General features: G+C 40.1%; 1 protein-coding gene across 1 annotated transcript in view; it reads left to right on the forward strand.

The window, feature by feature from the left end:
• Window positions 1-13,285, forward strand: part of Atxn7 (ataxin 7) — a 135,516-nt gene that overhangs the window by 86,303 nt on the left and 35,928 nt on the right. Inside the window, 1 exon segment of the mRNA XM_035452158.1 lies at window positions 3,958-4,062. Coding sequence (XP_035308049.1) covers window positions 3,958-4,062 — 105 coding nt within the window.

The following is a 13,285-nucleotide window of genomic DNA, read 5'->3' on the forward strand; positions in this document are numbered from 1 at the left end:
TCATGTGCCCTTGTGCTTAAGCCCAGTCCTTCCACTATGATGGCTTGGGCTCCCCAAAGTATGCATTAGCCTAGATAACAGGTGCTAGGCCATTTATTTATTGTAACCTAGATCCTGAGGAAAATGTAGGGCTTACAACTGCATTCATTCTTTTTAAATTAGTTCATAATTCATGAGTTCAAATATAATTTCAAAGCTTTTCATTATTTTAAGTACCCAGATGAATTAATTTATGTATCTAAAATGTATTTTGTAAAATAAGCCAATAGAAACCCTCACTTTTTTTTATTTTTTTAAATTAGTTCAAATTAGGAGCAAGCTTGATTCACATATCAATCCCTTCTCCCTCCCCTCACCCCCCCACCCCATCCACCCTCCACTCCCCAGGCAGGGTAGGACTCTCAACGGGGGCTCCCCAAAGTCCAACACATCATCCTGGGCCGGGCCAAGGCCCTTCCCCATGTGTCCAGGGCAAGAGTGCATCCCTTCACATGGGATGGGCTCTCAAAATCCCTTCTTACACCAGGGAAAAATACTAATCCACTACCAGGGGCCCCCTAGAGTGCAGAGGCCTCCTCATTGACATCCATGTTCAGGGGTCTGGATCAGTCCTGTACTGGCCTCCCAGACAGCAGTCTGGGGTCATGTGCTCCCCCTCCCCCGCCCCCTTGTTCAGGCCAGCTGTTTCTGTGGGTTTCACCAGCCTGGTACCCACCCCTTAACTCTTCATTCCTCCCTCTCTGCAACTAAGTTCCAGAGTTCAGATCAGTGTATATCTGTGTGTGTCTGCCTCTGCTTCCATCAGCCACTGGATGAAGGCTCTGAGGGTCCGGCACCCGCTGCAGGACCGAAACATTCACCTTTATTAAATTTTTCTGCTATAAGTCAAACTTCTTTTTGACAGAACCTGTTTGTTAGTTTGTAGGTGAGTTGATTGTGAAGTCTATGCTTTAATAATATATATATACACACACACACTCACAAATCATTTTTTTCTTGGTTGCCACAACATTGTACACTTTGTTCTTGTTGCTAAGGACTCTGGAATGTCCTAGTACAGAAAATGGTTATAGAACCTGCCCCAGGGACATTTTATTTAAATTATTGTATGTTCTGTAACTTATATCCAGATATGGCTGTCTGAAAGCAAATCATTTACAAAATTAAAACTTAGGTTGTTTTAGAAGTTTTGGAACAGGAATTGGGTTTCCCAGGGTAGCGTGCACTGAGACTAAGTAATCCACATGTTTTTCTGCTGTGGCATTGTACATGTGCACCATGTACATGCTGCCCAGCAGAACACACACGCTCACCGTGTTACAGGTGGCTAGGGACTGAACTTACAGCGTGCAAACCTGAGTCCTGCTTATACTGCTTACTTCCTGGGTGATACTAGACAAGTTTATTTCTCCTGAAGTGAAATGAGTATTCTATTATAGGATTGTTTTTAGATGTAAATGGAATAGGGCAGTGGGAGGTGGGAGTGAGTAGAGAAGTAGATGAACATGATTAGTGCCTGTATGGAAGCAGCAGAGTGAATCTTAATATGTACAGTTAATATATGTTATAGTAAAAATAGTCTCTAAACAAAAGAAAAGAAAACAAATGTGACAAGCCATGTAAAAAGTGTGTGGCACATGACCCAGCAAATAGAGTCAGTAAAACTCAACTGTGATTGTGGTTCCCATATTGTTATTTTAAGCCTCAAGTGATGTTACATTTTTGAGGAAAATGAAATTTTAACAGAAATATGAATTACTTAAAGAATAACCACTCCAATAATTTGAATTTTCCTTATTAGTATCCATATTAGGATACTTAGCACAGCAACTTCCATGTTAGACAGTAGCCTTAGAAAAATAGCATATTATAGCTGGATGTGTTGGCCCACACATTTATTTAATCCCAGCATTCATGAGACAGGGGCAGGCGGATCTCTGAGTTTGAGGGTAGACTGGTTTACAGAGCCAGTTCCCGGACAGCCAGGACTGTTACACAGAGAAACCCTGTCTTGAAAAATCGAAAAGTTAAAAAAAAAAAAAAAAAGCATATGTGCATCATCCCATGGAATATAACTTTACCCCTATTCCCATATGTACTGTGTTTAGCCTAAAGTAGGAATGCTTTTAAAGAAAATAGTACCTTGGTTAGTTCTTACTTTTCATTTAATTAAGCATAGTCATAGAAATAACAGTGTGCTGCAAGTTTCTTACATTGTCTACTCAGTTTGTGTAATCAGAGGTGTTCAGTTCTGACATTCCAGGTTGTTGATGTTAGAATCTAGATGGAATATTTAGAAATCTTTGGTCTTAAGAGATCCAGTTCAAGTCATTGTATGCATTAGTATTGAATCCCTGCTAATTGGCTTTAGACAAAGTTCATTACTTCATTACTCCCTAACTCAGTTTCATTGGTGGAGTAGTAACATAGTGGGACCTGTATAAGTAGCTGTCTGTATAAAGTGAGAACACAGGACAGAGAAACTACTCAGTAATGTGCCTGCAACCCAGAATTATGATGTCCTCACTACATTTTAGATTTATGGCTGTTTATGTGCAATTCAGTATAAAAGATACTTTCAAGAAAATGCTAGTCTGTGAGTTCGAGGCAAACCTGGTTTACAGATCCAGTGCCAGGATAGGCTCCAAAGCTACACAGAGAAATCCTCTCTCGAAAAACCAAAATAATAAAATAAAATAAAAAAGGAAAAGGAAAATGCTAGCAATAGCCATTTGTAAATATTAGAATACCAATTTGATATTTTAGATATAATTTTCTGACATTTTTGTTTCTTTAAAACCAGTACCATTATGCACAAAATGTGAAATTAAATCTATAGGAAAGCGAAAATAGGCCAACTAGCCTACCACTTACTTTTTTGCTAGTTACTTACTTTGTGGGGACTAGGGATCAAATCCAGGGTCTTGCTCAGAATAGGTAACCATCTCACTATTGAGCTATATCCCCAGACTCGTTTCTTTCCTGCCTCGCTTAGTTTGATCTGATAAAATGTTTGCCAAGTTAAAATGTGCTATCTATCCACTCTTTGAAATACATGCTCAAAATTGATTATCTTGGAGTTTTAAAAGTTTAGATTCTAAGCCGGGTGATTAAAGGTGATGCACGCCTTTAATCCCAGCACTTAGGAGGCAGAGTCAGGCGGATCGAGACGAGCCTGGTCTACAGAGCTAGTTCCAGGACAGCTTCCAAAGCCACAGAGAAACCCTATCTCAAAAAAATAACAAGAACAACAAAAAGTTTAGATTCTGGATCTAAACTTTGGGCTGGTTTCTAGATTGTTATTAACAATATCTAATGGTTGGACATTTTTATATTTAACCATATTCATAAGAAATGAAATTACTTTTTCATGTATATGTACATAGTTTGGCTTTCACTGTTTAAAAACAAAATAAAACTTGTCTCTTGCCCTACTTCTGAAAATCAGACTACAATTAATGGTGGAATCAGGATAGAAGGGGTCATTGGGCCCCAAAACAAGTAGAAAACAATTTTCCTTGTATGGCATGGTGGTGAAACAGATAATATTACTCTCTGGTGGTATCTCTGCACCTTTCTTATCTAGTCCAAAGGACTTGGGACCAGCTGACTGGAATAGAATCAATCTATACTTAAATAAAAACGTTGCTACAGCTTTGTAAATTACTAAGCACATTTCATATTCTTTTATATTGTTCCTCAATCATGGTAGAGTTTACCTTTAATCATTTTATTGTGTTAATGTATTCATTGTATACATTTTAATAGCTATACCACACCTTGTAATAATTTGATGCATTCATTGTATTTCAGCTCTTTGTAAAGGCCTCAGCCTGGTTTGATTTTTTTCTCAGTATAGTAATGGGCTCCTGAGTGGTCCATGTGCAATTTACTGTAAGTGCTTGATGCTCTTATCTCAGTCCTAATAGATGAGTGATGACTGTCTCTTTGTTGCAGATATGCCAATATTTGGTCTCTGTCCGGCACATGATGATTTCTACTTGGTGGTGTGTAACGACTGCAACCAAGTTGTCAAACCGCAGGCATTTCAATCTCATTATGGTAAGTGCTGAATCATGAAAATCATCGGGAGGAAAAGGTAAAGCCGAATGCATTCCTGAAGGCCAGTGGTAGTTCAGGGAGGTTATCAGAAAGAGCTAAAAGCTATTGTGTTGTGTTCCCTGAATTTCATATTTTTATTTTCTGATCTGCATTTTCTGGCTTTTCCTGAAATCTGAGGAAAGAGTATCTCTTAAAATTTTACATCAGTATTGTTATAGGTTTCCTTTTTTCTTGAGTCCTTGGTTGTGAATTTAGTAGGTGTTTTTGTTTGGTTGGTTAGTTTGATTTTTGGCTTTTTTGAGACAGATGTAGCCCTGGCTGTCCTGGAACTTGCTTTGTAGGCCAGGCTGGCCTTGAACTCACAGAAATCTGCCTGCCTCTGCCTCCCAAGTGCTGTAATTAAAGGTGTGTGCCACAGAAGACTGGATTCAGGCCTTTGAAGCCAGGACTAGATTGGACATAAATTTAAACCTGTGAGAACATCAGGTTCTTTTCTTTGCCTTGAGCAAGTGACCCAGCCATAGTTTGCTTTTTGAAGGACAGGGAGAAGTGGCAACCTCAGTGCTCCTGCTGGCACTGTGGAATGCATGTGTAAAGTCACGAGCAGTGTTTAGCAGATCTGGAGGGCAGGGGTAGGGGGTTAGCAGAGGGACAAAGGTCCAGCTCCAGACACAAGAAGGTCTTTATGTCTAGAGTTAAAACAGCCCGAGACCTTAAGAATAAGGAGGAACACATTGGCCACCGGTGTAGTGAGTAACTGAGCGCCTTCTTCCTTCTTAGAGAAAATAGCCTTCAAATGAGGATTTGAAAAGTAAAATCATTTGCTGTCTGCATATAGGTTTTAATTTTTCTGTTTTTAAGCGTGCTATATAAGCCTGTTTTGTAAAGTGAAGAAGGTAGTTTATAATGAATGGCCTTTAACCCCCTGAAATTAGAAGTGTTTGGATGAGACTAGACAAGGCTCCCACAGACAGCTGCACAGCTTATGTACTGAATGACCATATTTGGTGGGTCCAGGCTGGTTTCAGAGTGACATGAGTAAGCTCTGAGCTAAGAACATCCAGGCTGTCTGGAATGTGCTAGACTGTTCTCATTGGCGAGAACTGTTGGACCCATTTGTGGATGAGCCCTGTAGAAAAGTAGGCTGGGAGTAACTCACAGGCCTTTGCTGTGTGTTAATGGAGACCTGTTACAGATACTCAGAGCCAGAATATGACCTAGTGATGCTTCTGGGAACTGATGAGTATACTGGGTTAGAAGGAAGTACTAGAGAAACTGTAAACATGCTGCTTCCAGTTCTTAGGCTTAAAAGGGTACTCTTGGTCATGTTCTAGGTTACAGTCTTGGTTCCCTCTCTAGGGATGCAGGATCAGTATGGGGAGCTGTCACCTAGAGCACCAAGGAAGCAGCATAGATGTATTTTTATTAAAACCATTCTTTTAATGCTAAAGTTATACACAGATTTACTTCTAATCTTCCTGTGTCTACCTCTGTCAGTCACCTGTGCAGAGTGACAACAAAGATCTGGAGCATGAGGCTGAGGTCCCTCTAGTGGCAAGGGAAATATTACAGATTAGAAGAGAGGTCCTGGAAGAGCAGTGTCCTGGAGCCCTCTGAGTCAGCAGCAGAAGTGAGTGTTGGTGGAGTTAGGAAGGATATCAGAGACATGGGACAGGCATCAGCATAGTGAAGTAGAAGAGGATGCCATGGTATTTGCCTGGATGGGAGGTGTTCCCAGGGTCCCCGGGGCCAAGGAGAACTACTCTTAGTGCTGCCCTGTCACTTCTTTTGTGTGCAGGAGTTGTGAAAGGAAAACTATTTTTGGAAACCAATCTTCCCTCCTCCCTGTCTCCTTTTTGTTGAAATTCCAGGAGGACAATTCTTGCATTCTCTTTCTATTCTGTTTTTTATAGTTACTATGAAAAACATTTTTCAAAATCAGAATCTTGCCAAGTAGCCATTGTCATTTGTTTGTGGCAGTTCAGATGCTCTTAACTAATGGTGGGACTGCATATTTAGCCACTGCAAGTATAGAATACTGGATGTTGGGAGATTCATTTTAACTTAGCAAACCTAGTTGATCAATTTTGCCACCAAGAGCAGCTTTCCCAAGAGTCTGTGGTTGGCTGGGAGCTGTGGGCTGCTGCTGTAACTCAGCATCAGTAGCAGTCCTGGAAAATGGTCAGAATTCAGAATTCACATTAGAACTTCTGCTGACTGTCTTCACAGCACCGTGTGGTCCAGGAAGTCATTGAAAGAATCCGACTTTGCCCTGGCTACTGTAGAGAATCCGCTTCGGCATGAGCATTGCTGTGATCTGCCACCTCCTCTCACTTGTAGTTGTGATGAGCCTTCTTACTTACTGTTCCTTGGCTGTGTTTTGAGTGCTTTGGATTTCTGTAGATTCCAGCATTGGGAGGCAGAGAGAGTGTAGCTTTTGAGAAAAACATGTTAGTAATTTTTGTGAATTCCTGTGTTGGCTGGTATTGATCTGTGACTTTGAGGAACAAATAGGAAGTTGCTGTAAACAGGTAGTTCATTGAAAACAACCAGGATAGGAAAGGGACCACAGTGTAGCTCCTAAGTTACTTAGATTGGTGATGTGGGTGTTGAAGAAACTGGTGAGCAGCCCGTTGGTGCCTAGAGAAGTGGCCATGTGATTTTTGCTAAAAAAAAACTGCCTTTAGGGGAAATACCTGACTAGTGATGGTGACGGCTACAGTGTCACTGTGGTGTTCCCAGGCTCCATATTCTAACTGCTGTCATGATATAACCTGTTTCTGTTCTTGAAACTATAGTAATAGTGATGTGTGTTTTCTTGATAGTGCTGTAATGTTTCGAAAGACTCCAGCATTCCTCGTGTTTATCTTCCGTTACTCAGTATTTTTAAGCACAAGATGTTTCTTATAGTTAATATCAGATTTTAAAAATATAATTTGAGTCAGTGGATTCAAAAGCCTGTTCTGCATCTAAATCAAGGGAGCTCTTTTCTGAGGAGACTGCTTCCCCAAACCCACTCCAGACTTACCTCATAGAAAGAAATCCCCAGGAGTAGAACCCAGGAACTGGCAGTGTAGTGCTGCCTTGACTGCTGTGACTTGCAAATTGGCCAACGCTCCCTGCTTTCGAAGGCACTATCCATGCTAGGACTGATAAAGGTGCTCACAGGGGCTGACCCGGCACTGGTGCACACCTACTCAGACTTGTTGACTCTAGCAGTGGTGCAGAGCAAGGAGGCCCTGTTTTTAAAATCTATTTTGAAGTTGTCGTATCATGGCTGGTAGTGTCATATCAGTTGCTGCTGAAACTATAAACACGAACAAGGACTAAGATGGTAACTTTCTCTAAAACCAAAAGTGCCATTCTTTTGAAGTGGGTGGGAATCTTACTGGGTTAGTGATGTGCTGGCCGTGTACTGCTACTGGATAAAATATGGTCTTACCACATAACTTGTCTGTGGATCTGCACAGGTGGAGAGAGAGTGTAGCTAGGGAGGGCTTGTAGCCTGCCTACAGGATTTCACGCCTCCCTCCTAGTGATTCCAGAGTCTCTAGCTAGTCCCCACTGCTCTGTGCTCTGCTGGTTACCATTTGTATTTAGAAGAGGGTCTTGGCTCTCCTACACCCCCACCACTACTTCCTTTTTACACACATTGGAGTGATCTTATGTAACAGAAATAAATGAAAGATATTAATTTATCCTGGACAGATACTATATTTAGAATCTGTATAATTAATTAAACCCTCATCAAATGTCAGCCCTTGGAGCATTTTGCCTTAGATTGGTTAGGCTGATCCACTCATTAACCTTTTGGGTCAGCTTGACTCTCTGAGCCTGGGCATGATAGTGACTTTGTGACTAAACCATTCATTCCCAATATTAATCAGGTTGGAGCTGATGAAATTTGTCTTATTTACTGACTTTACTTACTACTTTTTCTTCAAATCAGATTTTATTTGTATAAATCACTTACAAAGAAAACTCTTAAGGGAAACACAGAAAAGGCTAGTGTTAGTTATCATAAAGGATGACAGTGTAAGGTAAAGAATATTTAATTTGATGGTCTTACCAGTGTTGGCTATGAACCTGAGACTTGCCCTTTTTTTTTAAAAGGAGCCTGAATGGCTAGGAGTAAAGTGGTAATAGCTAGTGTTATCCACATATGGTATGGTTTAGCCACAGAATTGCAAGAGGTTTGGAGCGTGCATTTGTTTCACTTACGATTAATGTTTATAATGTTAGGGGTGAAGTATATTACATGTTTTGGGAACACCAGCTTAAGCTATTGGATTTTATTTCCTTTGATGATTTAGGAGTTTAGCCCTTGGAAATAACAGACTTTGGAAACAGGATTCTAGACTCTTCTGTTGCTATGTAAAAGGCTTGTATGCTAATAACCTTTGTCATCCATCAGTTGCTCATATTAGTTACTGTAAGTAGACTGTGAATCCATTGGTCAGGCCTTAGTGTAAAACTTGCTCACAAATGACAGCCATAACCTGGCTGCATGGGAGCAGCATTTGTAGAAACATCTTACAGCTTTCTTCTTGTATATGATGCATCTTGCACATAATGAATTGAGTGCTTTGGATTTTGTGGATGCCAGCATAAATTACATTCAACGAAATGTCATTTTCGTCAGAGTATGTAGTACTTAGGAGAAATCACTCTTGGTTTTCTTGTGCTAATTAGTTGAGTTCAAAGAATGTTACTATAGAAGTTAAGTGTTTCTTACTCTGATCTGTTTTACTAGACCTGGTTGGTTATAATGCTGGTTTTCAATTGATAAATTGGACAGGTGTTTGTGATCAACAATTGCTGTCATGTCACTGTGGTAGCTGGAACAGAGACTGTGCATGACACAGAGTTTGCTACTTAATAGAGAGCAACCATCTCTCTGATCTGATCTGATTGACATGAACACTTGAATTGATGACTTTAGGGTGTTTTATGTCTTATTTTATTTGACTATTTTGGTGATTTTTTTTGAATAGGAAAAAATATTTCTAAAGTGGGAGATTTTTTTGCCAATGAATTGTTATAGTCTTCATCTTTTTCTACTTTGAAGTTTGTCAATAATTAATATTTTTAAGATTGGCATTTATTTAAAACATTTAATTTCCACAGATTGCTGGTTATTTTTAATTTCCAAAGCATTTTTGCACAGATTATTCCATTTTCTGTTTTATTCCTAGTTTAGAGACTAAAGTCCTAAATTGAATTTCACTTGTACAGATAAAATGTACACAGCTGCCTATTTCTCATGTAATATGGATGGACAGTGTTAAAAGAAAAGCCCAAGAAGATACAATGAATTGTACATGTACTGGGATATGGAAATAATGACAGAATTTTGTCTCGGGTAAATTTTTTAAGTTTTCAGCATTGTAAACCTGTCAATTAGACAAACCCTTTAGTAATGGAAAGATGTATATAGTTGGAGGTGGATGTTGGACTCAGCCGCCACTGTGTTTCTCTTCTGCCTCTGGCCTTAACCCAGAGCATGGCAGTGAGCCAATGCCAAGGTACCTTTTTTGTAGAAAACATTTTGTAGCTCTTCAGAGAATTTGTTACTCTTTCTTTCTGCAGTTAATAGATTAAACTGTTACAACTGCAGAACAGAAAACACATGTGCCAGGTTTTTCCCCCAGCCATTGGAGGGCCAGTCAGAGGGAGCAAAACAGAGCAGGTACATCTTAGCAGGGGTGGGTGACATCAGTTCAACCTGTCTGTGGAAGTTGGTCCAAGAGGATGGTTTGACCTACAGTCTTTGCAGCTTAATTACATGTTGTAAAATAAATCCACATTTTTCCTTACCAGGAGCCAAATAGTGCTAATTAAAACTTACTGACAAGTTCAGTAGCATCAGACAAAAGGATATTCTTGTACCCAGTAACATCATTGTAGCTTTTTTCCTCCATTATGTGATAAGCAGAGAACTTCAAGTGATGTTCTTTCTATTTGAAGGAACAGTTTAATTTTTATTTGTAAAATACGTTTAATTTTTTTCTTCCTATCAGTACCTGCTTTTAATAATATCTCTGTTTTTAGGATTTGTTTCAGAAAACATTAAATCATCAATGACACTTATGTTTTAACAAGTACTTGGTTGGGGCCAGTTAAATGCTAGGGATTTCTGTGTTCTGTTAGCAGAACAGTAACTCAGATATCATGCAGCCTGCAGTTTGTTTGGGGTAGGGGTGGGGAGAGAGAGATGACAAATAAGAGTGTTTCCAGTAGTGATTCATGCTGGGAATAATTGAAGATGAGTGATGAGGGCTTCTTCACTAGGAAAGACAGCTTCTGTAAGGAGTTGGTATTCCAGCTCAGCAGTGAGAAAGAGCCAGTCATTTGAGATCTGGAGGAAGAGTGTTTTATGCAATGGAAACAGCAAGTGCCAGAGGTCCAGGATGAAAGTGGGCTGGGTCAAACAGTGTAATTAGGAAAGGGGTCTGGATTGAAGGTTAGGTGATGTGGTGGTTCCTATAAGGCATGGGGACAATCAGATTGAACAGTGTGCATCCATTGTCACTAGAGGACTGCTGGAAAGTGTCAAGCTATAGTTGTGGTTGCTTGGTGGACATAGGGGCCACAGTGGGGACCAGAGAAACCAGTTAGTATGTTTTGCACCAGCTGGGGTTAAAGGTAGACGAGAAAAACTATTTAGAATAGGACTGTGGTAGCTGGAGCAGACACCTGGGGGTGGGAGTGAAATCTGTCTGCTTTGGAAGTATGAAGACAGCAAGGTTCCTTGTGGACATAGAAGGAATGTGGGAATGTTATGGGATTTTGGTTTTGAGTAGCTGGATGAGTTTTTGTACTAGAAATTGTTTAACAACTTTTGTTAAAGGTATTTTCCTGGGCTCGGTGGTAGTGGCACACACCTTTTATCCCAACACTTGGGAAGCAAAGGTAGGCAGATCTTTATGAGTTCAAGACTAGCCTGGTCTACAAGAGCTAGTTCCAGGACAGGCTCCAAAGCTACACAGGGAAACCTGGAACCTCGTCTTAAAAAAAAAAAAACAAAAGAAAAAAAAAGGTATCATGCTGGGTATATTACAAATATATACTCAGCCATGAGTGATGATGTACACCTACAATCCCAGCACCCAGGAGGCACTTACAGGAGGATTGTTCCAAATTGAAGGTCTGTGAAAGATAGGACACATAACGAGTCAAGGGCTGCCTGAGATATACAGTGCAACCCTGTCTCATAAAAGAGATACGTGCGTGCGTGCCTGCGTGCCTGCGTGCGTGCCTGCGTGCGTGCCTGCGTGCGAGAGAGAGAGAGAGAGAGAGAGAGAGAGAGAGAGAGAGAGAGAGAGAGAGAGAGATCCTTTCTCATGATAGCATGGGCGCTAACTGTTGCTTGCTGGTTTATGAAGAGATGGAGAGCTGTTTTGACTCTACTAGCCTTATAGAATATTAACCCCACCAGAAGGAGGTGATGGACTTATTGTCTGAGTTTCTACTTATTTTTCTAATGCTTCTCACATTGTTTCTTACAAACTCACACATTTAATTGTATTTTGAGTTTGAAGAAAATTTCTCAACCCATGTACTTCTTACTACTAGTACAGCAGAATGTGTCCTGGGTCTAGGTGGTATTTAGTCATATAAGCAAAGAAATACTTCAAAATGGGTGCCTTTGAAATACTCAATTCAAAACACTCTTTCTGGTATTTGTAGGGAATTTTTGTTCATTCTGTATGGCTTTTACTTTAGGGAAGGAAGTTAGTTAATCCTTCGACTTCAAGATTCACTGCTGCAAAACCTCTTAAGGATAGAGTGTTTAGCGGGTTTAATGCTAGGCCAAGGAAAATATATCACCACTTTGCTGGGCCCATACCCTCTTTGCATTTCGTGTAATTGATTGTCTTTTAACAGTGTTCATGTTTGTCTATGACTTGATAACAAAGCCTAGAGATCAAACGATGGTTCACACACATCTTTGGAAATCAGTCCACGAGGTTAATATATAATGTGTCTGCCTTATGTACATGAAGGGTTGTTTTAGCCCAGAAAAGCCATCCCCTGAAAGATCAGAAGATGTAAGCTACTATGTAGGATTAGCCCCCGAGGTGAATTATCTCATATAAACTTCATTTCCCAGCTCTCCTAATGAGCATGGCATGATAGCATACTGCATTTCCTGGTGAAGCTAACCTGATTCTAAGATAGCAGTCTTTCAGGCCCTCAGCTGAATGAATTGCTTGCTATTTCCAAGTTTGAAAATACTTTCTTCTCCTTTCAAGTGCTCCTTGGCAGCAGCTGAGGAATGTTAAAGCTGCTTTAAGTGCCAATTAAGGCCAATTATAACCCGACTGGCCTGCTGAGACAGAGGAGTTAGTGGAGGCTTGTGTTCTTGTAAGATGAAGAACTGCCTTCCACCAGTGATAGGAACAAATCACTGCCAACATTCTTGTTTGTTGCCCCACAGAATATAGGGTGACAATTGTGCTGGCTTAGGGGTGCTGTTTAGGAAATCCCAAGGTTGTGAACGATAGACAAATTTCTGTAGGACAAACTTATATTTTACTCTAATTCTTTGTCTCTTCCAATGCTATACATCCTGTGTTGTCACCATGGTTGTAATCAGTAATAGATAAGGTTTACTGAATGCCTGCTATGTATTTGGTACTGCATTGTGTGCTTTATTTGATTTAGTCCCCACCTGTAGGAGGAGGCATGATGCCAGGAGAAGCCAGAATCCTCTTTCTCTGGGCCATGAGTTGGAAGTGTTCAGACTGGTGTCTGTGCCTTCATCCCAAGCTTCATTGCCCCCTGGCTGCTAGCAGTTTGAGTCCACACTTTGACAATAGCAGTGTCTTGGCCTAAGTAAAACTGCTAGTATACCATACAAACTATGGCAGTTACAGGATTTTGGGCTTGTAAGGTGAGAATGTTATTTGCTTTTATTAAAATGATACTTTCATCTTTTTAAGAAGTTGCCTTAATTATTTTCATAGGAAAAAAATAGGTCATAACCAAAAAAATATTTTGTGTATACTATTGGGAAATGATGTAAACAAAATAGTGATGTTTTCAAAGAAAAGCAAAGGCAGAACTGGCTTAATCAAGACTTCTCTCAGAGTGCTGAGTAATGTTTAATCTCATCCATGTTTAGCTTTTGTGTAATGTACTGAATTACAGTTTTCTGGGTCTTTACTACCACTTATACTTTATCTAACATAGTGAAAAAGAACAAGTTCCGATTATTTCA

This window comes from Cricetulus griseus, assembly GCF_003668045.3.
Source record: "Cricetulus griseus strain 17A/GY chromosome 1 unlocalized genomic scaffold, alternate assembly CriGri-PICRH-1.0 chr1_1, whole genome shotgun sequence".
In the NCBI taxonomy this organism is placed as follows: Eukaryota; Metazoa; Chordata; class Mammalia; order Rodentia; family Cricetidae; genus Cricetulus; species Cricetulus griseus.